Raw genomic sequence first — 25202 nt, forward strand, 5'->3', positions numbered from 1 at the left:
TGCTGGGATGACCTACTCACTCTTACGTGTGTTTTGGGGTTCTCAACTATGATCCTCATGAATGTGGGGACTTTATCCACTGAGCTACCACCCCAGCCCCCAGACTTTATATAAGAAAAATTTTCCTCCAGTTGCTTGACATCTTCTAAGAAATGTCCACCTTAGCTTCCCTAAGTAGCAAACATTATTTTCTTACTCTAAAAGAAAATATTTGAGTATTTATTGCATGGGCGTATATGTGACAAGACCTGTGTCAAAGTCAGAAGCCAACCTGTGAGGTTTGGTTCTCTCCTCCTACCATGCAGGTCTTGGTGATCAAATTCAGGTCTTCAGGCTTGGTGGCAAGCCCCTTCACCCATGGAGCCATCTTGCCATCCGTAGTTTTTCACTGCCTGAGTGTCAACAGCACTGTGGTGAATCTCTCTTAAGACATTCCTGGCAAGACCTAAGTGACCTGAGTCATGAGACCCAGACTCTCCATGGTAGAGCCATGTGCAGCCAAAGCTCCCACACCCAGCGTGGAGCCTGACTCTGTGAGTTAAATGAAGTCCCTTCATCTTTCATCCCAACAAGGTCTGTGTTGAAGCATACAATGAGACCCACAGAGCCTCATGAAGCTCTGTAGCCAACAAGGAGAGGGTATTCTCACCGCTGTGTATCCTTATTCTTCCACAAGGAGGCAGACTGGGCCTTTGGCACTCTTTCGATGAAATTCACCAGCTCTTCCATGAGAAGCCTGCGTTGAAACAAAGCATGAAGAATATTGGAGAATATTGCTGCTAACACTGTAGCCTGGAGAGGTGGATTTGCCCACTCCCTCTAGCCTGTCTCATGAGGCAGACACTTTAAACTGATGTAAGAAGCTGACGATTGCTTTGGGAATCAGAAATGCTTCACTTAGAGGGAGACCTCAAGAGTTAGTTTGAAATCTGCCCAAAGATCAGCAGCAGGACAGACCTCTGCCATCCCGAGGTGGCACACCAGAATATAGGCAAGGGAGTCCAAGGAGTGCTGTATAGATACTGAAAGCCAGAGATAATCAAAAAGCTAGAAATAGAGTTGAGCATGGCAGCTCACGTCTGTCATTTCAGCACTTGTGATGCTGAGGCAGGAGAACTGCCATGAGTTTTAGGCAACAGAATGAGACTGACCCCCCACCCCACAACCATATACTCACTTTCCCACCCACCTAGAAATACATTTTCAACATCTGAATCTAGTTCATGCTCTAATACAGCCAACCCACACTGGTTAATAGCCTCTCTGTATAAATGCATAGGCAACGGCAATATACAAATTTAATGGCAATAGAAACCCAAACAAGTGGTGTGGTGTTCATCTGTTTCCCCTACTACATCTATCTCCAGAGGGAGTGCTGGCAAGCTCTGAGCCCCAGGCTCATTAGTGCTCTGGGATGCCCCACAGAACCCATCCTTAAGCACCACTTTTCTCAGCCTACAGCCTAATACTCGCAGCTCTTTCTCTCACTGCACTGCTGCCTTGTTTTCCTATAATGGCCCTCTCTGGTCTCCGGAATCCTTCACTGTTTTTGTGTGCACTGCAGGTGATATTTTCACACTGAAGACTCTGTTTCACTTCTCATCACTGGTTCATCCTGCTGGACAGCTGTAAGACAGCCTAACAGCTTATAGCACTCCTCCAACCTGAGTATTGGATTCTCAAAGCTTTAACTTACTTGGTTATTTCAAAGCAATACATTATGGATTTTTATTACCCCAGTAATAATTTTCCTTACATTTTTTTCCCTTTTCTCTCAGCAACTGATTCTATGATAACTTGCAGCAGTCACCTATACTGTGAAGGCTTAGTTGTAGTAGAGAAGCAAGACCTTTTTGGTTGACTGAAGAGTATAATAAAGATTTTCATTTAGTTTGTTTGCTTGCTTTTTTGTTTTTTTGTTTTTTTGTTTTTTTTCAAGACAGGGTTTCTCTGTGTTGCTTTGGAACCTGTCCTGGAACTAGCTCTTGTAGACCAGGCTGGCCTTGAACTCACAGAGATCCGACTGCCTCTGCCTCCCGAGTGCTGGGATTAAAGGCGTGCCACCACTGCCCAGCGTTTGCTTGTTTTTTTGAGACAGGGTTTCTCTGTAGCCTTGGCTGTCCTAAAACTCACTCTGAAGACCAGGATGGCCTCGAATTTAGAGATCCACCTGCCTCTGCTTGTGCTGGGATTAAAGGTGTGTGCCCACACCACGGCCTTACTGTAATTTTTATTTTTTAAGATTTATTTATTTTCATAGCTGGAGAGATGGCCCAGGGGTTTAGGACACTTGTTGCTTCTGTATAGGACTTAGGTTCGGTTCCCAGCACCCACACGGTGGTTCACAACTATCTGAAACTTCAGTTCTAGGGGACCTGACACCTTCTACTGACCTCTACAGGAACCAAGCACAGGAGTGGTGCAGAGATATACACACAGGCAAAACACTGAACAGATAAAATAAATCATCTAAAAAGTTTCCTTATTTTCTTAATGTGTACACGTATATATGAGTGTGCATGCCTATATATGCATGCCTGCTCACAGGGGCCCGTGGAGCCAGGAGCAAGATCCCCTGGAACAGAAGTCATAGGTGGATGTAAACTGTCTGATGTGGGTGCTGGGAACTGAGCCTAGGTCTTCTCCAGGAGCAGGAAGCCTTCTAACTGCCGAGTTCTCTTTAAAGGCGCAGGACTGCTTAGTCTTAAATCCTCAGCGTGCTGTATATTTCACTGTCACCAGGGAAGGACAACTTAACTGCTTAATTACTCTTCTTTCCTTGCTTTCTACAAGCTGTCTCTATTAATAGTCCGCAGTAAATCAAGAAAAGGGGGTATTTTCAAAGCAAAGCAGTAAAGTTTCTTTTTCTTCGTTTAAATATGCCAAGTTCCCTTGCTCTGAAGCTCTTTGCTCTGGATCTCTGTGGCATCTTCCTAGGCCTCTGTCCTATCTAGCATCATCTACAGAGGGGTTGCCTAGGAACACTCCTCTCAGTTATGCTAAAAGAAAGACTGGGGCTGCCGGGGCACCGGTCTCCAGGGATCTCCAGTGAGCATTCTTGTGTCTGGAGAGCAGCCTACTCTTCCCTGATCCTGAAAAAGAAATCAAAACCCTCTTGATAACCCACTCAACAGCGGCCACTGAAGGAGCTTGGCAGCCACACCACTCTCACCTGCCGATCTGCATGGTGGGTTCTGTGGCATACACTGTGCCCGTGAATCCTGTGTGCTCGGTGATGTAGGGCAGCGCCATCATGCAGTGATAGTTAGAGATGAGAATCACATCAACTGTAGACAGGTCTATTAGCTCGGTCTGAAGAGAGAGGGAGGGGTGATGTGTGTCTGCCGGGCACACAGATCAGCAGGACGCGACTGACAAATGATGCTGTCAGAGTGCAGAGTAGGAGTTTCGGTTCTTCGGAATAATGAGGCCTTTCCCGCAACACCGCCCTTCTCTCACCGCGGATGTGTCCTGATATGGACAGCAGATAGCAGGGTAGGATGGCTAGCTGTGAGAATGTGGCTGGCTCACCAGGATCACTCTGATTTTACAAGTTTAGCAAATAGTCAAAGAGAAAGACAACAATATTTTTTTCATTATTGTTTTTGACTTTTCAATGTTTGACCATTGTATTCATAGAGGAGAAAACAAGAGAATGGCAGTCACTTCTTAGAACTCCAACGGGGCTTCTTTTTTTCTTTCCTAGACAGGGTTTCTCTGTGTAGCTTTGGAATCTGTCCTAGAACTTTGTAGACCAAGCTGGCCTTGAACTCACAGAGATCTGCCTGCCTCTGCCTCCAGAGTGCTGGGATTAAAGGTGTGCGCCACCACCACCCAGCTTCCAAGGGGGCTTTTAATGTATCCCTCCTGTGACAGCACCCTGCGTGGTAGCACCCTGTGTACTTTTCCAAAAATTCCTCTGCCTTCCCACCTAACAAGCGGAGGACAGGATGGACTCAAGTAGGGACTGTGGGAAAAGTGAGCCCCTGCAGCTCACCGCTGGCAACTCTTTGTTAGAGGAGTTAACCCCCAGCCATGTGCATGTGATAGACCCAAGATGAGCACAGCTGGGCCACTGCAGAGTGTGAGGTAGGAGAATGGGTTGTGGGGCTGTTGCTCAGAGAAGTAACAAAGATATTGATGACACGAGCAAACGCTAAGAAGCAGTGTGCTTGTGCTATCTGGGATGTGGGTATTTTCTAGGAGAGTGACAACACACAGAAATAATTTAACAAAGCTGCCAGCATCACCAGCATGTGTGTAAAGGGCAAGAGTGTCTCACTGCCAGGACAATGGCATCTATGGTGCCGTGCAGCGGTTTCTCTAAGGCAAATATTCCATCTCAGATGAGACACAGAGTGTTGTTGTCGAGGGAGGTCAAGTCTTCCATTCGGCAGAGGAGTTCATTAAATTCCAAGAAGCAAACAACCCAAAGGTTCCAGGAAGGCCCTAAAACTGACCTGATTCCCCAAGGTTCTTCTTCCTCAAGTATATATAAGCAGGAAGGGCTGCCGAGAACACACTCAGACTAGCAGAGCTGCCCGAAAGAGGCTTAAACAAACTGAGCTCTCTAGAAGAGAAACTCCTGGACTTGTTCCGCTACTTGTAAGTTGCGCAGTACATTCCGGGTTTCTATCTTTTGTGAGCCATCATCCATGCTGGGGTGGGATTTTAGCAAAGTAACTGTCTTTGAGCCATTTCTTTCCTGTAAGTAACCCCAAGCATATTTCTTAAAGTAATAGCAGTAAATTTCATTGTTTTGCCAAGTTGCGCGTTGATGGCTTTCTTTCCTTGGTTTATTATCGGTTCTCTATCTGAGGTGAACAGAGGCTTGTCCCCATCTCCTCAGGAGTAATGTCACACTATCTGTACAGCATATGGAAACAACAAACCTATGCAACATCCCACATCTATTAGCCTTAACACCACACTCTGCCCTGTACTTGCAAGACAACATCCTTACGGTGGAGGTGGTTCTACTCCCTGCTACTTCTAGAACCACTTTCAAAAAGGGAAATTAAAACAGAGCAGCAGAGGTACAAACACAGAGGAAAACCATAGGGGTGATTGTTAAAGCGACAGTGAAACTCAAAAGCAGACCCCTCTCCTCACATGCAAGGACACAAAAGGGAACCTGACTGTTCTCTTTAGAATAGACCAAGCAGGCTGGAGAGATGGCTCAGAGGTTAAGAGCAATGGCTGCTCTTCCAGAGGTCCTGAGTTCAATTCTCAGCAACCACATGGTGACTCACAACCATCTGTAATTCGATCTGGTTCCCTCTTCTGGCATGCAGACAGAACACTTTATACAAAATAAATTAATTAAAAATAAATAAATAAAATAGAATAGCCAGCCCACAGAGCCCAGAATCATGGAAAAATTTGCTGAGGAAAGTCAGAAGGAAAAAAAAATTATTCTTAATTTATGTATCTAAGATACATGATTACATAAACATTCCCAATAATTTAATATTAAATTTATGCACATTTATGCACTGACATTTACATATTTACTTATATACTTCTAGGGGGATAAAAGATAATTTACCTTTAAAAGTGTTGTGTACAAGCATTTGGTTGTCTACACTGCAGACAGGGTCACAGTCATGCAGTGGCTGCTGAATCACCCACGACTCAGTGTAGGTCGTAGGGAAACAGATAGTTAAAGGAGTTTCATGGGTCTGTGATTGGTCTAGAGTTGGTGCCTCTCCTGCTTCTACCACATTCATATTTTCTCCAAGTCCTAACAGCAATATGGTTCTACCTTAAAACAATGATGATTACCTTTTAAGTCACATAATCTTGCTTGAAAACTGATCTGTGGCGTTTGAACTCTACTTATACGAAGAGACAACCAAAGGCGCACTGTGAAATCTAAGTGTCCTGCTGAGAAGTTCGGCACTCTGGGGCACTAATCCACATGCTCCACATCCTTGACCATCAAGCCAAGGTTGCGACAGACAGTCAGTGCCATCTGTGCTCTGCTGAAATAAATGCAGCACCTGGGATATGGAACAGATGGGGAACCGCCCCACCGATTCTTAAGTGACAAGTGTAGTAACTCGTGAGGGAGGGCTCAGGGTCATGACCCTTAACTATGTATGCCTTGACTTCAGTGCTGATTACAGGATGCTTTGCTTCCACCAAGAATGGCTTTCGTCTTACCTCCGGTAAGCAGAATTCAGGCACAGAATCCACAAACACATGACCTGAGCATTCTTTTAGCTCCTAAAAGAGATGGGGAGGAAAAATACTAAGAGACACTTAATAGACACAGTACCAAAAAAATTCAACCTCCACACCTAACTTGGAGGGTGGGAGGTTATTTTTAGACAAACTATTCCTCTTTAGGCTCAGGCTGGCTAGACGCCCGACTGAGGGTGGAAGCGCAGCTTGGTGGCAGACTGAGGGTTTGAATGCACATTCCCCGATGTCTCTAAGAAGTTACGGAGAATGCATGCTCTGCTATCATTTGTAATGCAGTGATTTCCAACAACTAGTTACCAAATCAAAGCTCCCTGGGCCCTATCTAATATCTAAGAGACCAGAAACTGGAGAGGGAGTCATGGACCTTGTTTTTATGACAAGGACCTCTGGGGATTCTGCTACGTCAGGTTAGCAATCCAGTCCCAGAGAGATTACTTGGGAGCCTTTCTTCCACCTATCAAGAGCTGAAGGGAAGGGGCCTAGTAAGGAGGGAGGTGTGAGAGTGCGGGGCAGGGATCAAAGCTGCCACCACCACAATGCATGTCCTTACTGTCTGCTTCACAGAGCGTGGACTTACTAAGGAGCACAAACCAAACATTTATTCAAAAGAAGAAGTCTTATGTCTTAAAAATGGGACCCTATAACTTCCCACTTCAAAGGCCCATAACTATAAGCACACCGAGTCTGGGATCTTCCAAAGGCTGGCTGTGAGAAAAGAGTCTGAGAGCAGTAGCTTGGACAGGGTGCCGGGTTTCTGGTAGCGGTTCCCTACAGGAGAGGGTGGCAAACAGAAGGTATGGTGTCTGGAGATGGACATGCATGGCGCCACATTCCACTAGAACAGCTCTGTTCACTACCATGTGGCCACTCAGAAGCGAATCAAACTGTCCTGAGTCTACTGAGAAATGAGAGTAGGTTCTAGAACCTCAACCTGCCAGTTCCCATGTCGGAGCAGCATCAGGAAAAACTCCCAATGAGGTCACACAGATAAGAGTGGCTGAAACTATGCCAGCGCACACGGGACTGGAAAGGCTGGAGACTTGGTCGGGCCACTAACAGGTTGCCTGCCATGCCCCCTGGAAAGCCACTGGCACTTTTAAACAAGGGGTGGAGTTTCTGGATCATCAAGCACACGCCTATGATTTTACAATCAAACCAGTTAGGACTTGACAGTGACCTTCGCTCTCTTCGGAAAATGAAATATAAAACTTTAGTTCTATCATGCTTTCACAAGTCACCCAACAGATACTTCTACATATCCACACAGATGTATCTAAATTTACCTCAATCTGAATTACTCTGTGTTGAGACAGGGCGTCAACTACATTACTATCCTTAGGAATTTTAAAGTCTTTATTGGGGTCTTAAATACTCTTCCCCATGAACGCGTTCTTGCGAGTACTGTTTAACTACCGAGAGGATGAGCCAGAAAAAGAGAGAGAGGAACAATCCTTAATTACAATAGAACAGCTAGCTAAAAACAAATGAGCAACTAATTATGTTTAATGGGGGAATTCCCAGCTCCTCCAAGATGAGGCTAAAACAGAGGTGTTAGAGAGGCAGGAAAGAAGGAAGCAAAGAGGTCTTTTTGCTGGTTTGTTTTGTTGTTTCTGTTTGCTTGCTTTGTTTTGATTTTTTAAAATCTTTCGTGTGTGGGGTGCTACGAGGGTTAGGGGAGGTTATGAGGGGACCAGGAGGTAAGTGGAATTAGGGTGCATGATGTGAAACTCCCAAAGAAGCAATAAAAAAGTAAAATTTGGAAGACAAACAATGAGCCACACCAAGGGTGGTTTCAGTTTCAATTGCATGACCTTAAGAGGGCACTGTGATCTGCCTCTTCAAAGTGCTGCGCAGGAGACTCGCTGTCATTCCGAACACTCCCAATGTTGCTCTCTCTCACCCACCACTCCCTTGTAATCAAACACTCCCACGTACACATGCAAGTCATTTCACTGGCAATGCTTTGGAGCCTTTCTCGGGGATAATGATTTATGGTCAGCAGGAGACCCAGGCTGAAATCAGGTACACAGGCTCCTGAATGTCACATCGTTTCATAGTCAGCAATGAGGGAAATCTGGTTTCAAATCAGGCATCTGGGTTGCCCTAGAGTTTGGGGTGCAGCTACAGGAATTAATTCTAAGAAAGCCCACGCTTCTGCAGCACTGTCCATTATAAGCGGTAACTGTCTCACTCAGATGAATCATGGGAAAGATCTTTCTCATTCAGCTTTTTAATTTTGAAGCTCAGGCAAGGATGGATGATTTAGAGGACCACGGAGTGGTGCAGAGATGCTCTGCATGTTTTAATCTTCTACTGCTGCCTATGTCACAGTTTTAATTTTTTTAAGCATTGGGATCTCATTTAATAAGCTGACCAAACGCTGATAAGCATCACCTTTGAGACCCTAATTACAACTGCAGACAGTTTTCTTCCTTTGGTGATAAATTTGCAAAGTATTTAAGATTGTCACAGACATAAATGTGACCTGAGGCCAAACACAGAGAGTCTCTAAAGTTACTCAGAGATAGTAATTACCAAGTATGAGAGATCTTAACATGAACCTCAGGGTTTGGAATAGAACACACACGAAAATACAATGAGTCCTGAGTCGTCAGCACGGCTGCAGCAGGACAGGACAGCTTTTCACTGTGTTCAGGCAGGCTGCAGTTTGCATTTTAGTCTTACCTTGTCCAGAAAAGCATTTCCATCTTTTAGAGACCAGCCAGGAAGATTAGACAGCCTGGGACTGCAAAACAAAAATTGAATTATCCTAAATACATTATAGCCTTCAGTGAAATCATCATGATTTAACATTCACCATACAATTAAACACAGTGAACAGTTACTGGCAGTGGTTCCTAACCAAAATAACAGAAGATGAGAACTAACCATGATGTATTACGCCTAAGAATCCATCTTAGAGCAGGCTACGGTGGTCCTCGCCTATCAGCCCAACAACTGTGAGGACGAATCATGAGGACCTCAACTTTGAGAACAGCCTAGACTACACAGTGAAATCCTGTCTGAACAGAATAAAACAGCTGGGTATCATGGGATGTGCCTGTCATCACAGCACTCAGGAAGCTGTGGCAGCATAGGGACTCAAGAGGTCAGCCTAGGCTGCGCAGTGAGATGCGATCTCAAAAATACCCAGGGCTGGGAATATAGCTGGGTAAGAGAATGTTGTCTTTCATGTGCATGACCCCGGGTTTACTCCGTAGCACCACCAAAACCAAAACAAACAAAGGGTGGTTATGTGGGAAAAGGGCAGTTTAGCACAGAATTGGGGAAAGTACAGGAGTTTATGCAGGAAAGGGAAGAGTGCATATGAAATACTGAGAGCATTTAGAGCTTCCACTCACTAACGACCTTGGCTTTATCTTATTGTGTTTAACAGCCAACATGAGTGGAGGCAGAATGGGTGCCTTCGTGAGTGGAGGCAGAATGGGTGCCTTCGTAGACTGAGAAAGCAGATGTAGGTTGGGTGCTGGGCTGTGACTTCAGTGCTGACAAGTGGATTGCATCACCTTGAACTCTACCTGCGATCTCCTTTTACCCAAGGAATCTTTATGTGATCCTATGTATACAGGCATTTAAAATAAGCACACGGGCTGGAGAGACAGCTCGGAAGTTCAGTGAGTACTGCTCTCGCAGGACCCAGGTTTGGTTCCCAGCACCCACACTGGGCTTCTCAAAACCACCTGTAACTACATTTTCAGGTTATCTAGTGTCCTCTACTGGCCTCTGAGGGTACCTGGACATACATACAAACTCATACACACATACTGCACTAAAAGGAAATAAATAAATCTTAGAGTAAGTCTACATACTAATGAGATAGATATGCTCATTTTGATCTTACAGACATCAGTAAATATTTTCTACAGGAATCAGACATCTTCAACATTTTTTCCAAGTTTATAAAAATTTTGATATTGTAATCATCTATGTTAAGAATACATTGCACAAGAATATATGATTTTTAAAAATGACAGAAGTAGGGTCATTTCAGCAGTTGTTGGGCATTCTATCCTAACTGCAAGCCAGAATTCATCTAACAGTTTATGAAACTCAAGTCAGCAATTCAAACAGCAACATAAGACATAAAATTTTTTTTTTTTTTTTTTGGTTTTTCGAGATAGAGTTTCTCTGTGGCTTTGGAGCCTGTCCTGGAACTAGCTCAGTAGACCAGGCTGGTCTCGAACTCACAGAGATCCGCCTACCTCTGCCTCCCGAGTGCTGGGATTAAAGGCGTGCGCCACCATCGCCCGGCGCAACATAAAATTTTAAACTGTGTTTATTTTGTGTGTGCGCTGGGGTTGTATATGTATCATGGCATTCATGTGGTCAAAGAATAACTTTCAGAAGTAGGTTCTCTCTTCCCCTGATGAGGAATTACAGAGGAGGAAAAGTAGCAACTACCTTTATCCTCTGAGCCATCCTACTGGTTCAGAAATAGCAATTTTTAAAATCAAACATTCTAACGCAATACAATCTAAAGATACATCCAGCTTTACTAACTTTACTAATGTGCTAATCTGTTACTTGCACACAGCAATGGCAGGAAAACTGTCTTCGTTGTTTGTAATTAAACCATTACAGGAATGGAAAACCATGTATATACAGTAAAGCATTGCAGTTCATGATATCAGTCACCTGGAGTGGAGATGACTGAGGCACTGTGTACTGGCACCACAGAACATGAAGGCCGGCTGTGGTGTTGGCACGTGACAACACAGGTGAGCGCAGACAGAGCTCCTGGATTCATCTGACTTTGAATTAACTCTTGGTCACTGTACATTCAGAAACCTGCTGTTGCCAAATCTACTGCAGTCTTCACAGTCAATTAAGGAGGGCACCAATCTACAATTTAAGAAGCTGGGCACTGGGCACCCATGGCTTAAGTTTCCGATTATGGAAAATGAAGCCACTTTCCCTAAGAGTTATAAAGTGACTCTCTATCCTGGTGAATGGTTTCTAGAAGTTGAGACTAATTTCATGTACATTAAGAAGGCTGAAAAAAACAACCAAACAGACATGTACGAGCCAGCAAGAGGGCTTTGCAGTAAAAGCACTTGCCAGGCAAACCTGAAACCTGAGTTTAAATCCCAGATTTCATGGTAGAAGGAGGGAACCAAGTTCTGAAAGGTGTTTCCTGACTTCCACATGTGCTGTGTGAATGTTCACACACACACACACACACACACACACACACACACACACCCTACTCACATAATAACAAATTAAAAATCAAGCAACCATTTATTTCTAGTAATCTGACTTAGTTTTATATAGTAGAGACCTGAAAAATGTCAGCAATTTTGGAGACAATACTAGAAAATGATGATTGGAGAAGAACATATTATTATTGCATTTAACTATTTTAGAACCAGTTTTTGACACAAAAGATATCATTAATTTTTTTTTTGTCAAGAAATCACACATACAAGATCTGTTTTTCTAATAATTGTTTATTTTGGAAAATATGCAAATTAGTTCCATAAGGACATAACCTAAAGCCTTACAAAACATTTACCCAGGAAAGGCAAGTTGAATATGATAGGCAATTTTTAAAAATACATTTTACAGTTTTCTAGTATGAAATGTTTTACACTTTTAAATTCAGAGATAATATCAAAACAGGCATGGTATATTCACATATCTATCAAAAATATCTATTAATAGCTCATTACTCTACTCTGATCAAAGCCTAGAAGATAGGAAAGAACATCAGCATTTGGTCCAGTGCTGTAGAAACCAAGGCTTTCACCCAGTCACTTAGGATCTTTATGTCAAGCACCCAGGCAGGTCCTGAATCCAACTGTGAATGAAACACACGTGTCCTCCCACAAAGGCAGGCAAGACATTACACACCCATACAAACAGCCAGAGAACAAGCTGCTCAGAGGATGAGGTGCCACGGTAGTACCAAGTACCACAGAAGATGCCTAACAAGGACCAGTCTAGCCAGCATCAAAAGACTTCCCTGGGCATAGAGCTAAACTGAGGTCTGAAACAGCAGGGGCTAGGTGTGGAGAGCACAGGAAGGAAGAGACATTTCCACCGTGCTGGCGGCTACACTGAGCCCCACATGACCTCCCCGGCCCTCATCTGGCTAATGTCATCTGCGCATCCTTCTAGCACAGATACTGCCGCCTTAGATGATCCGAGAGAGGACTTTCTGCTGTGCTGGCCAGGAGAAAGGTAGGACCAGAGGGTGAAGAGCTGATAGTACAGTAAGAGCAGTAAGAGAAACACACACAAGCCCTGGCTTGTACGTCTACAGGATGACTCTGGGAGGACGGAATCTATGCCTTCTTATAAGAGGAGAATAGTCCCAACCAGTATGAGTAACATCAAATACACCCACATTAGAAGACTATATAAAATAACTGACCCGTATGTCAAGGTCATTAAAACTGACAGATTGAGAAACTCCTCCAGATTGAGGGAGATTCAAAACCAGACAACTGAATACACTGTGTGATCAACACAGGATGGCCGAATCATAAATTCTCCTTGTTTTTGTTATAAAGTACTTTAATGAAAGCTGAATTGGTGAAATGGAGAAATAGGTATGGAGATAAGGACTAAAGATGGAAAGTCAGCCACCAGCAATTCTTAGCATTGGGAGGTAGAGACAGGAGGGTTATGAGTTCAAGGCCTGCCTGGTCTCAGGAAGGAGTGCTTGACTAGTTTGATCCCCAGCACTACACAGACACAGACACGCTCACCCTTGCCCCGAGTTTGTACTAAAGCAAAGATACAATAATTTAACAATGACACTTTAATAATGAAGACTCTGAGAAGGTAAAGCGGGATGGGCTCCAAGGAGGAGAGTGATTTACTCATAAAGCCAAATATTTACTGAGCTGCTATTACAGGCCAATAATTGGTCTAAGTGCTGGGAATGCAGAAAAAAACAACACAAAATTCCCGTTCTTATAAAACATCTTCAGTGGAGAAGAAAGGTAATAACTGTGTATCTAAGAAGTAATGTAATAGTCAGAGCTACAAAGACAAAGCAGGGTAAGGGGACAAGGGAGGGAGGATGGATGTACTTATTCTAGGCAAATGTAGCCCTAAGTCTCTGGCTTGAATGACAAGGGCACTTTGTTTTTTTTTTTTTTAAAAAAACATGTATTTGTGTAGTGTACCATGCATTCATGTGTGTGGAGGCCAGAGGTTGATATCGTCTTCTTTGATCCCTTTCCACTTCACTTACTAGCCCAGAGCTCACTGATTCAGCTAGTCTAGCTGGCCATGCTGCCCCAGGGAGTCCCCCACTCTGTCTCCCCAGTACCAAGATGAAAAGCAAGTGGCCACGCCTGCCTGGCTTTGATGTGGGTGCTGGAGATATGAATCCCAGTCCTCATAGTTGGACAGCAAGTGCTTTACTCAGTGAGCCATCTCCCTAGTCCCCAGTACACTTTTTATGAAGAACTCCACGGACTGCTGGCCATTCCAGTATTACCTCTCTCTGAAGTGAGAATAAGTAAAAAAAGTCAGAAGAGGATTTCCCTCCTCCCCGGTCCTAAAGAGAAAGAGCAGGAAGGACAACATGAAGCTGGTACTATCTGACCAATTCTGGTTTTGGTAGTCAAGGGAATCCACGAGCCCACAGAGTAGGTGTGTCCTCTTTAGAAGCCTTCATTGTATCTAAAGACAGTATCTGTCACAGAACTAGGTGCTTCTTCAAGTGCAGGCCGTCTCCAGCTATGCACTGGCTTTCTCTGCTGAAAGACTTCATGCTCTTTGAGGGTACAAAATCAGTTTTGTGATATCAGTATCCCTGCTCCCATATAGGGCAGATTTTTAATAAACATCAAAATAATGAATATTTTGTTCTTTATGGGGGAAAAAGGACAACAGTATCCAGCTCTATAAATAAGAAGTAATCTCCCAGCTATGTAAATACCATCTTCCCCCAGCCTTGGATAATACCTATATTCTAAAGTGCTGAGTGTTGTTATAAGTGAATCCCATCAACTTTGCATAAAATGTAATCTGAAATTATCTGTGACCTTGTCCTCATGGCTCTTTGTTCTATCCTTTATCTCAGAAAAAGATCAATGGTAGATTATAATTTTTCTGGATGGTTCACGGGGTTATCGTTGTGAATAATCACTGTAGTCGGTGCTGTCTTCAGGAAAGACTGAGATGAATGAGACGGTTTACTCAGTTCGCTATTCTTTTAAGCTCTTAAATTCATTTCAGATAGCTTTTCCATCTCATCTCTGATACATGGTTATCATCTTTTTTGCTACTGTGAGCATATTTATTCTAAAAGTCACTTTTCTTACAAACTGCCCTGTCTAAGTAGAAACAAATGGAGTAACCAGTTTCTTAAAATCTTAGTTTAGTGTCCCCAATGCTGCATGTAGAGTCAAGGCAATCTAGGTGACTTAAGACAAGGACTTGGGAGATACACAAACAGACACACAGACACACATAACCTAAAATGACTAACATGAAAACAATGCACAGAAAAGAAATGTCAGCATTTACTCTGTCAACCCCTGAAAAGGCAGTTAAATGATCCTAAAACTCAATTCTGGAGCTCATCAGTTAGTCATGTATTACCTCTTACATGAATTAAGAAGACAGATGAAATATACATGACCTCAGTTGCACTGAGCAGTTTCAGAAACATTTTACAGAGGCACAGAAGAAGTTAGAATAAAAGAGTCAGTCAATAAATCAATAGAGCACTTTCCACCAACACAACTAAAGAAAATTATTTGGACAGAAGTTTTAAGGGGACAAAGCAAATGCATGAGACAACACAAGGTACAAGTAATGTTCATACTAATGGACACCATTTTTTAGGAACTGAAGCTCATTTTATCTCAGAATGCATCAGCACATACCTTTGAACAAGAGGCAAAGGAAGGAAATTGAGGGTGGAAGTCATGTCCAGTCCGCAGTCCAACATAATAGTGGTAGATTTGAATTTAAGCACATTGCAAGGTAAAGTTGGATGCCCTGACAGACAATACTGAAAAAGAAAAAAAAAAAACAAAACAAAACAGTAAGTTACAGAAACAGCCTAGGGAGTGAAGCAAGTAAAAGCAGTCATCTTCTCCCATAAGAATAGTTTGTGACTCAGCTAGCTTTCTATGTGACATCATCTTCTCTAATAAGAAAAGTGTGAGCTCAGCAAGCCCTCTATGTGATGTCATCTTCTCTCAGAAGGGCAGTGTTTGAGTTTAGCTAGTCTTCTATGTGACATCATCTTCTCCCAGAAGGACAGTGTGTGAGCTCAGCTAGCCTTCTATGTGACATCATCTTCTCTCAGAAGGACAGTGTGTGAGCTCAGCTAGCCTTCTATGTGATGTCATCTTCTCCCAGAAGGACAGTGTGTGAGCTCAGCTAGCCTTCTATGTGACGTCATCTTCTCCCAGACGGACAGTGTGTGAGCTCAGCTAGCCTTCTATGTGATGTCATCTTCTCCCAGAAGAATAGTTTGATGTCATCTTCTCCCAGAAGGACAGAGTGTGGGTTCAGCTAACTTCCTATCTGAAGTCATCTTCTCCTGTAGGACAGTGTGTGGGCCTGGCTAGCCTTCTATGTGACATCTTCCATAGTGTGTGAGCTCAGCTGACTTCCTATCTGAAGTCATCTTCTCCTGTAGGACAGTGTGTGGGCCTGGCTAGCCTTCTATGTGACATCTTCCATAGTGTGTGAGCTCAGCTGACTTCCTATCTGAAGTCATCTTCTCCTGCAGGACAGTGTGTGGGCCTGGCTAGCCTTCTATGTGATATCCTTTTTTCTTGTTAAATTCTCACTACTTGCAAAATACTCAAAAGTCTCAGATCCTAACAATTTGTGATAGGTCACAGTTGTTCAGAGTAGAGGATTCCAATGACGTGGCCATGTACTTAAACACCTATGGGCTGACAGATCCCTACTGACCTATCTGCACCTAAGGTGCACACCGAAGCTGGAGTGAGTCCGTGAAATTCACTGAGTCCTCAAATTATGTTTGAGGTTTGGGTTTCTCCGTCTATAAAGAGTGGCTTTTCCGGAAGAGGAAACTGTTGTAGACTATATATCAGACAGGGGATTCACACCAACAGTCTATATGGAACAGCAAAAATTAAACACCAGATAATTTAACTGATCAATAGGTTAATAAATTGAACAGAGATGACAAAAAAAAAAAAAGAAATACAATGACCAATACACATCAGAAAGAGTCTTCAACATATTCAGCTATCTGGGAAATGCAAACTGAAACTGCTCTGGATTCTATCACACACGAGTCATGACTCTCATTAAGAAAGCAAGCAAGAATAGTGGCGCCTGCTTGCAATGGCAGCACCTGGGGGCAGAGGCGTGAGGAGCCACACAAATTTGAGGCCAGCGAGGCTTCTTATTATGATGACCCTACCTGGAAAGACAAAATAAAAGCCAAAACAAAGATGACAACAAGTGATGGCAATAGTGTGAGGAAGGAGGAGCCTTTACACGCTCCTGAGGGGGTGTCAGCTGGTACAGGTCGTCCGGAGAGCTCAGGAACTAAAAAGAACTACCGGAGGAGTGGGCCATCTCCCTCCTGGGCACACACCTGAAGGGCTCAGAGAGAGACTTACACACCCGTTTTTATTGCTGCCCTATTCACAACAGCTAAAAAGCTAGAACAAGCCTAAACATCCAGTAATAGATGAATAGATGAATGGTTAAAGAAAATGTGGTACAAATGTGCCATGATTATTCTGCTGTAAAGTAAAAAGAAAGCATGGAATTTACAGGACAGCAGCAATGTTCTACTGCTAAGCTTTCAGCAAGCACCCAACCCTCCAGCCACTACTTCACTGCAAATGAGCCCAAAAGAGCAGCTTGTAGCTTATACCTGTTAGGTTAAAGACAAGTCAAAGTAGGAACTTTAACCAGCCACAGACCTGAAGGTCAAACTCATGACATTATTTCAGTTAGTCACTACTTTCTAGCCCAAAGCTAACTAAAGCTAAAAGGTAAACTCACATAATAAAAACAGCTAGCTGTCTCCTGCTTCAAACACCCCATCCTAGATTTTGGGTCACGCAGAAGAACTTTTAATTGAAACAACAGATGGTTCCCTTCTCAGTAGGTCTAGGAAGGTGGAACACATGTTTTATGGCCATGGTCCTCATCATCCTGAGTAGAACACAGTTTCATGCCACCCCAATAAATGCTACAGTGAGTCCAGTTTGTTCTTGTCCTAGTCAGCCTGCTTGGTCCACAAGGTGTCTTTTTACTTTTCTATCACGGCGACAAAACACCATGACCAAGGTAACTTACAAAAGGACGTGTTTACATTGGAATTTACAGTTTTGGAGGATTAGAGTTCATAACCATCATGGTGGGGGTGGGGGATAGGGCAGCAAGCAGACAGGAGAGGCCCTACAGCACAGCTGAGAGCTCACATCTTAGGACACAACCAATAGGCAGTAGGAGCTAGCTGGGAATGGTGTGGGCTTTTGAAACCTCAAAGCCCTTCTCCAGTGACACACCTCCAACAAGGCCACACCTCCTAATCCTTCCAAAACAGTTCCCAAAACTGGGACCAAGTATTCAAACATATGAGCTCATGGGGGCCACTGTCATTCAAACCACACAAATTACACTTTATTTCCTTACTTTCATTTCAATAAAAGCTTACTTTAACTTCTTTGGGCCTACTTCATTATTTGGAAAGGCACTCTAAGGGAAGCATCATTTATTATGGTCATCAGAGGAGACAAAGGACTAAAGATGAGTGCAAAATGTTTAGAGTACCTCCGAAAGGTGACAGACCCAGTTCCCATGTGCCTAATTTGGGGGGACAAGGAAACTGCATGTTACAGTTTTGGAAGAGCCAGCATATGGTGAGGTCCTCCCGTCTCCCAGGACCTCAGTCCCGTCTCCCAGAATGGACTACTCACCACAGGTCACTAGTATAGAGAGATAGTGTGCTAGACAAGGGTTTCCAATAAAAGAGGTGTACCCTGTATCACCCAGAGATGACTGACACCCCCCCCATGCTCATACAAGCCTCTAATGGGCTTTCTGATCACAGTGCAGCTAACCTATAGAAAGGATTTTAATATCAAGCCACAAAAACCCAAGTCAGCAAGAGATTTCAATTTTGAAAATAGAAATATACCTATGTTACAAAAATCTTCAAAGATAGAGGAAAGAGAAGTATTAACGTCATACCAGTCTACTTATGAGTATTTCCTTTTACTTTATGTAAAAGGTGTAATTTTTGTGCATGGGTGGGAGGTACTGGAAAGATAGCTAAATGGTTAAGAAAACTGTCTACTCAGGTTCCATTCCCAGCACCCACATGACAGCTCACAGTCATCCATAGCTCCAGGGGACTGGACACCCTCTTCTGGCCTCTGAGAGCACTGTATGCACGTTATACAGATATGCATGTAGACAAACACCTACACACACAAAATAAATTAAAATTTAAAAAGGTGCAATTTATTATAAAATTTGGATGCTGCTTTTAAAACTCATGATGACTGTTTTCCTTGTCTCGGTCACACGACACTTCATGTTCACTAGCTAAGCAAATATCTCATTGCTCATCAGGCAGTGATTCCCTTCTATTGAACACAATGGTCTGCACAGCACTAATTACAAAGTGTTGGAGGATTGTTCCCCTACTGGACTGCTTCTTTCCTGCATTCTCAGAAGTGGTATTAACTAGGTCAAAAAGTATGAGCATTTTATGGCTCTTAAAATCTGCTGCCAAAATGCTTTCCATAAAATGCTGTGCCTATTTACATGGCTGCTAACAACTCAGATTTGTTCTGCCCATACATTATAGTCTACACCATCGAGAGCCCGCGGTCTCACCAAAAACATCCCTAGAACTGCAGTAGCTACCTAAAGGCAATTAAACGACCCCAACCAAGAAAGGCCAACTATTTGCTAAGTGGTTTTAGTGTTGAGGCAGTCTGATCAAATTATGTAAGGCTGGGGTTTCGTCTGGCAGATTACCTCAACTCCAATCTCGCTCAATCTCATTCTTAATGTGTGATTTCCTGAGGACTAAGTTCCCTCATCTATCGCAGAACTTCAAGAACTGAGGGAGTGTACCTGTCGCACTCATTCCTAGTTGCCCTAGTTACAGCAGCATGAAAGGGTGGTGGTGGGGAACCTGCTTCTAGCCAAGCTTACTTGTGCCTTAAACACTTGTAAATCTCCAAAGACTAGGTAGTCTTATTGGTTTACGATTTTAAAATACAAAAAGATTCAAGACTTTCGTGACTATTTGGAATCAAAACAAAATAAAACTGTCAGTCACTCTCCCTGTGAGTACCGCATCCATCTCGTTCTTTATCCTTCTCTTTCTGGAGCACCTACTAGTAGAACACACACCGCAACATTTCATTTTACCCACGTCCCTCACAACTCAACTGTTTTCACGTCCATACAGCACACTTTGTCTTTTCCTCAGATTTCTTCTGTTAATTTTAGTGTTATCAAATCAGCTGTTAACCAATGAGCTAAACTGATAATGTTCACATCCTCCCCTCCCCCTTGGGTTGTAAATGCCCTTCTCAGTGACCACTGTCTCACTTCTACACCCTTCCTTCTGTGTACATCATGGTCTTTCAGTCTTTTTAGAGGTTTGATTCATCCACAACTAACAAACATGAGTTTCAGCGTCTCCTCTGTTTGCATGACTATCTGAAATTCCTGGGAATCCTGCGATGTATGCTGATTCTAACTTGAGAAAGACTTCTTACTGTCTTAGCATTTTGATAGTGAGTTCAACTGGTGGAACTTTATCTACAGGAGTTCAGCAAGAATGGGCCAGGGCAGGTCACTGTTTTGATTTCTTGGCTTGAATGTCTGCACCATGTATGAGAACATCCAAACCAGACATTCTTTGCTCTCAAAGCACTGGTCCAAATCCTCATAAGACAATGTCCCTCAACGGCTCAAAGAGTAAGTGAACCGGTAGTCCTTTTGTTGTAACCCCAGGAGGTCTCTGTTACTAGTTTTAAAACACGTGCTTGGAATATTATATCTACTAACAAAATTAAATCCTATTAGGACCTTCAGTGTCAGCAAATACAATGCTTTCAAACTGACCAACTAGGTAGCTTTACCTCCTCATCCCCAAGATAAGCTCACAAAAGTCTTCCAGAATGCTAACTGGCTTTGGGGAAGTTTGTCACTTGAAAATGAATGAAGCACAAAGAATCACATGGTCTCTTTTCTCCTAGTCTTGCTGAAAGTTTTGTTTGGTATGCAGTTATTATGACCGAGTGCTTGTTAGGTAGCAGACACCCTGTAAATAATTTACATTTAACCCCTTCAATCCTCCTTACAATGTTCTGAGTGGGAAACAGTTTCCTAATATACAGCGAAGACAATGAAGCAAGGGCCTGAAGTGTGCAGACGGTCCCAAAGCAGTAGGGAGCAGGGCAGAACTTGAACCTAGGGCAGTGAGCTCTAGAGTCAGACACTGAGCCAGTGCAGTCTCCATTCTCTGCTGTTGGTGACAAAAACCAAGAGATCAAAGTCTTTCAAATAGTGGATGCTCAAAACAGCCTTACTTTGAGTGAGTAAAGATGCTGGGTTGGGAAGTTAGGAAGAAGTGGCTTAGTGAAGTAGGAGGGGACAAAACAGAGGAAGCAGATTAATCTGATTGAAATACGTTGTGTATATGTATGGAAATGTCATGATGAATCCATCATGTATACTTAATACATGCAAACCAAAAAAGAAAACAACAACAAAAAACCAAAAACTAAATTCTTTGGTGTGGTGGCATCTGCAATCTAAGCACTGGCGAGATTGAGATGGGAGGATCCCAAGTTCAAAGGCTTGGGCTACAATCGTGTTTTATGCCAGTCTGGGCTTCACCAAGACCCTGAACCAATTAACCACCCACCTCTAACAATTCACCAAGGTACAGACAACACAAAAGTACAAACAAATATTTGAACAGGCATTCACTGAAGATGATACCACCGTAAATAAACAGTAATCCTTAGAAAGAAACCGTTGCACCAGTATTAGAAAGAGCAACGTTTAAAAGACCCAGTGCTGGCCAGAATGCAGGGCAACAACTGAGAACTCCTACACACCTCCACAGTACTGCTGATTCAGCTCACCCCTTCTGACTGTATCTAAGTCAGCTTACGTATTCAGAGTGATGGATATTTGGTTTGCACTTAAGTGCACCATGGTGGAGAAGTCTACACATTTTGTGTGATGATGAATAATGCAGCTGGACATGTTTACCTACAAGTTTCCAAAGCAGCACGCATCTTCATATAATGCCTCTACGGGAAACAGGTAAGGATTGTTGGGTGATTGCTAAATCCCTGTTTAGCTTTCTAAACTATCTTCCAAAGTGAGATATTTTTGGCTTTAAAAAAAAAGTCAGTTTTTATTGCTGGGCTGTGTATCACAGATCTAGTATTGTGTGTGACCTAGGCGTCTCTAAAGTGGTGTTACCCTGAGTAGAAGCTGAAAATCTTTAGGCTTCAAATCTCTCAGTGGACAAATGAGATTTAACTAACTCATTTCTCAGCTGTCTTTTAACACGAAGATGCTGCTTTTTAGTACTCTATCGATGTACTTACACAATGAACATGCTGGGAGGAAGGAACTACGTTTCTTATGCCTAATTTTTTAAAAGAGGAATTTAGTTCTGCAGGGGCTAATAAGCTTTTCTCTACTCCAACAATGTACCAGTCACGGCCCTCAGGAACAGCAGTTCTCGAGGAGACGCTCTATGCCCTAACAAGGATGCACTGGCTTCTTGCTGTAGCAGGGAAAGGGGGAGGGCATCCTCTTTTAGGAACCCTTGCCTTATTTCTCACCATCCTGAGCCACTGAGCCAAATGCACTGAATCTGTAACTACTACTACCCCTACTAAGATTGTTTGGGGGTCAGACCCTCTAATAGCCAGAGATTTCTTTAAATATATAGCAACTTATTTGTTAATCTTTTAATTTTTTCCTCCACTTTTTAGCTTGATTCTATCTTGTAGGAATGCCGTTAAATGTGCCAATCATGTTCATGGTCAAACTAACTACACAGCTGGGTAAGATAAGAGGGTTAATTTTCCACTTGTCTAGAAAGTCTGCAGCATGCGTGTAAAGTCTGTGGCACTCACAGGAAAGGCATTTTCAGGCTGGAGGGTGAGTAGGCACCACACAAAGCCGAGTAACTGACACCCAGGGCTCTCACTCCCTGGACCCTAGTCCTGTGCTTGCAGTTCCAAGAAAGCAAGTCCAAATGCAGGGGGAAGTTGTATAAAGCAAGGCCCTGGCCAATGGAAGCTCAGAAGAGGGTGAAAGCGCTCACAGTGCACAATTATGGCCGAGGGAAGTACGAGAGGTCAGGGTTGGCTGAGGATTGTAGGCTGCCTGGCACCAGCAAGTGATATATGTAAAGAAGTCATTAGAGCAGATGAGAAAAGTTCACAGACCTATTTATGTGACTGTTGATGTAAAAGGAAGCAAAGTACCCACTCCCCCACCTCTAGCTCTTAAATAATCCCCCATCCTACACACCTGTTTATTTCCACTTCCCCCCTCCCATTTGTCTCACTGATTAACCTAGAAGACAATGCTTCATTCAATAAACTATCTTAATTTGTGGAGAAAAAAATATCAAAATGTGGTCAATGCTAAAGCTTTCCAAACTTAAGATAAGCACACTAAAAATGCATGACTGACTGCTGGCTGCTTCTTCCCCAAAAGGACGACGACTCTTCCCGTTTCTTTTTGCCATGTGAGCACCGTGGTTTCTAAGGTAAGGAAGACAACTCACAGCTTCAAAGGATGCAGCCTGTGTGTGGGCTGAGGACAACAGTTACGTATGCTTGTTCTGGACACTGGATGTCAAGCCTCTACCACTTTTCACAGGTACAATACTTTATTTCTGTGACACACAAATGATCTCTGAGCAAATCCTTGCTATTTGAGCACAAAGCAAAACAACCAACAAAACAAAAAAAAAACCCAAAAAAACCCAACGAAACACTTCAGGATGGCACCGCAGCATCATCCACCAGGCACCCTCTCGTCTGCCTCCTGACCACTCCTCTTTAACACAAGCCAGCTTTCATTGTTGGTTTGTCTATAAAGAAGGAAAAAGAGCAGGCATGGAGGTCTGTGCCTGTAAGTCATGCACTCAGCTGAAGCAGACTGCTGTGACTGAGGCCAGCCTGGGCTCAAACAAACAGTAGGCAAGATGGTTGATCAGGTAAAGACGCCTGCTACCAAGTCTGATGACTTGAGTTAGATCTCTAGAACCTACATACCAGGATGGGAACTGACTTCTGGATGTTGTTCCCTGGCTCACGTGTGCGCAGTAGCATGTAGGCACACAAGCATGCACACACGCACACACACTTATATAAAAAAATCACACCAGAAAGACTTGAGACTCTTCCTTGAGTGTCTCTTTCCTCGTCATCCTCATGTTTAACCTATATTAAAATATCCTTTAAAGATGTCCATCTCTGCTTCAAAAATGTTTTCTACTGTTTTTGTTTTTCATTTTTAGAGTAATTAATTATTACCACAGGGTTCTACTGGCAAATAAAAAATTAAAAACAACAGGCTTATTTAGGATGATCTGGAAGGAGAAAGAATTTGAGTATAACACTGTATGATAGTCTCAAAGAATAAAAAACATTACTTAAAAAAGACAGGCTTAAACAAGATGATGGTGGCACATGTCTTTAATACCAGCACTTGGAAGGCACAGACAGGTGGATCTCTGAGTTCAAGGCCACCCTGGTCTACAGAGCAAGTTCCAGGACAACCATGGCCACACAGAGAAACCCTGTCTCTAAAAGTCACCCCCCCCCCTCTATAGGGAAGACAAAGAGGAAGTCACACCTGCTGCACCAACCCTGGACTTGCTTTCCACAGGAGGGCTGCAAACATTCGTCTTGTGTCCTTCTGCCCCTCAGGCTGAATCTCTTGACTGATTCACACTTTAGGAGACTCACACAGAGCCTGCCAGTCCACTGCACTCCAGTATATCAAAGTGTTGGTTACTGATTACAGAGGATTACAGGGGATTCTTATTTCTTCATATTTCTCAACTGTATCCTGAAAACACTTTTTACAGTAGTGTTTACTGATTTTATAATAGGGTTATTTTTATTTTCACAAAAGCCTTTAAAATTTACATGTGAGGGGCTGGAGAGATGATGCAGTGATTAACAGCACTGGTTGCTCTTGTAGAGGACCTGCATTCAGTTCCCAACACCCATCTGGCAGCTCACAGCTATCTGTAACTCCAGTGCCAGGAGATCCAATGGCCTTTTCTGACCTTCCTGTGGACCAGGCAGTCATGTGGTGCACATACATATACACAGACAAAACACAGACACATATAAAAAAATAAATTTAAAAAATTTACATGCTAAGGAAATGTTTTCTTTTGATTCTTCCCTCAGAAGAAAAGCCTAGTTCAGTGGTTTTCTCTGGACAGAGCCCCTGGCCTCGCTGCAGCTTTGCACTGGGTCTCAGCAGCTGGCCCAACAGAGAAACCATTTCACCAGGTTGAATTTCTCAGGGGTGCCTTAGGGAATCCAATACGAAGACGGCAATTGCAAAAGTGGCATGCCAGTCCTCTGTAGAGCTGCAAGGTGTGGCAGGGGACCTTAGGCTTGGTGTGGCTCAAGCCAATAATACCAGTTTCATACTTTAAAACTTTCAGGGCAATATTATGCTGAGTAGAGGAAGGTAGACACAAATGGGGCATATGGTATAGTTCCACTTAAATGAGGCTTAAGAGAAAGAAAACACAGAACTGATATAAACCAGAATAGTGAAAGCTGGGGTTGTGTGGTGGGGGAGAGACAAGTCTGACAGAAATGGCTTCCACTGTAGTCTAATTTGCATGCACAGGTGCATACATAGGTTACAAACTCATCCCACTGTACGTAGGATTGAAATTGGCGCTAGTTTTACTATGTGAACGTTTAAAGCTAAAAACAGTGGAGTGCGGTGGCACTTGCCTGTAATTGCAATCC

At 43.2% G+C, this 25202-nt stretch overlaps 1 protein-coding gene across 3 annotated transcripts in view; it reads right to left on the minus strand.

The window, feature by feature from the left end:
* Positions 1-25202, minus strand: part of Ints9 (integrator complex subunit 9) — an 86141-nt gene that overhangs the window by 44157 nt on the left and 16782 nt on the right. For 2 of the 3 annotated variants that reach the window (XM_057786805.1, XM_057786806.1), the window contains exons 2-6: positions 15078-15205; positions 8893-8953; positions 6166-6228; positions 3173-3312; positions 650-736 (exon numbers count right to left, since the gene is read on the minus strand). In XM_057786805.1, coding sequence (XP_057642788.1) covers positions 650-736; positions 3173-3312; positions 6166-6228; positions 8893-8953; positions 15078-15205 — 479 coding nt within the window. The remainder of the gene's footprint in view (positions 1-649; positions 737-3172; positions 3313-6165; positions 6229-8892; positions 8954-15077; positions 15206-25202) is intronic. The other variant, XM_057786807.1, reaches the window with a different exon arrangement.

The sequence above is a fragment of the Chionomys nivalis genome, chromosome 12 (genome assembly GCF_950005125.1).
Source record: "Chionomys nivalis chromosome 12, mChiNiv1.1, whole genome shotgun sequence".
Lineage (NCBI taxonomy): Eukaryota > Metazoa > Chordata > Mammalia > Rodentia > Cricetidae > Chionomys > Chionomys nivalis.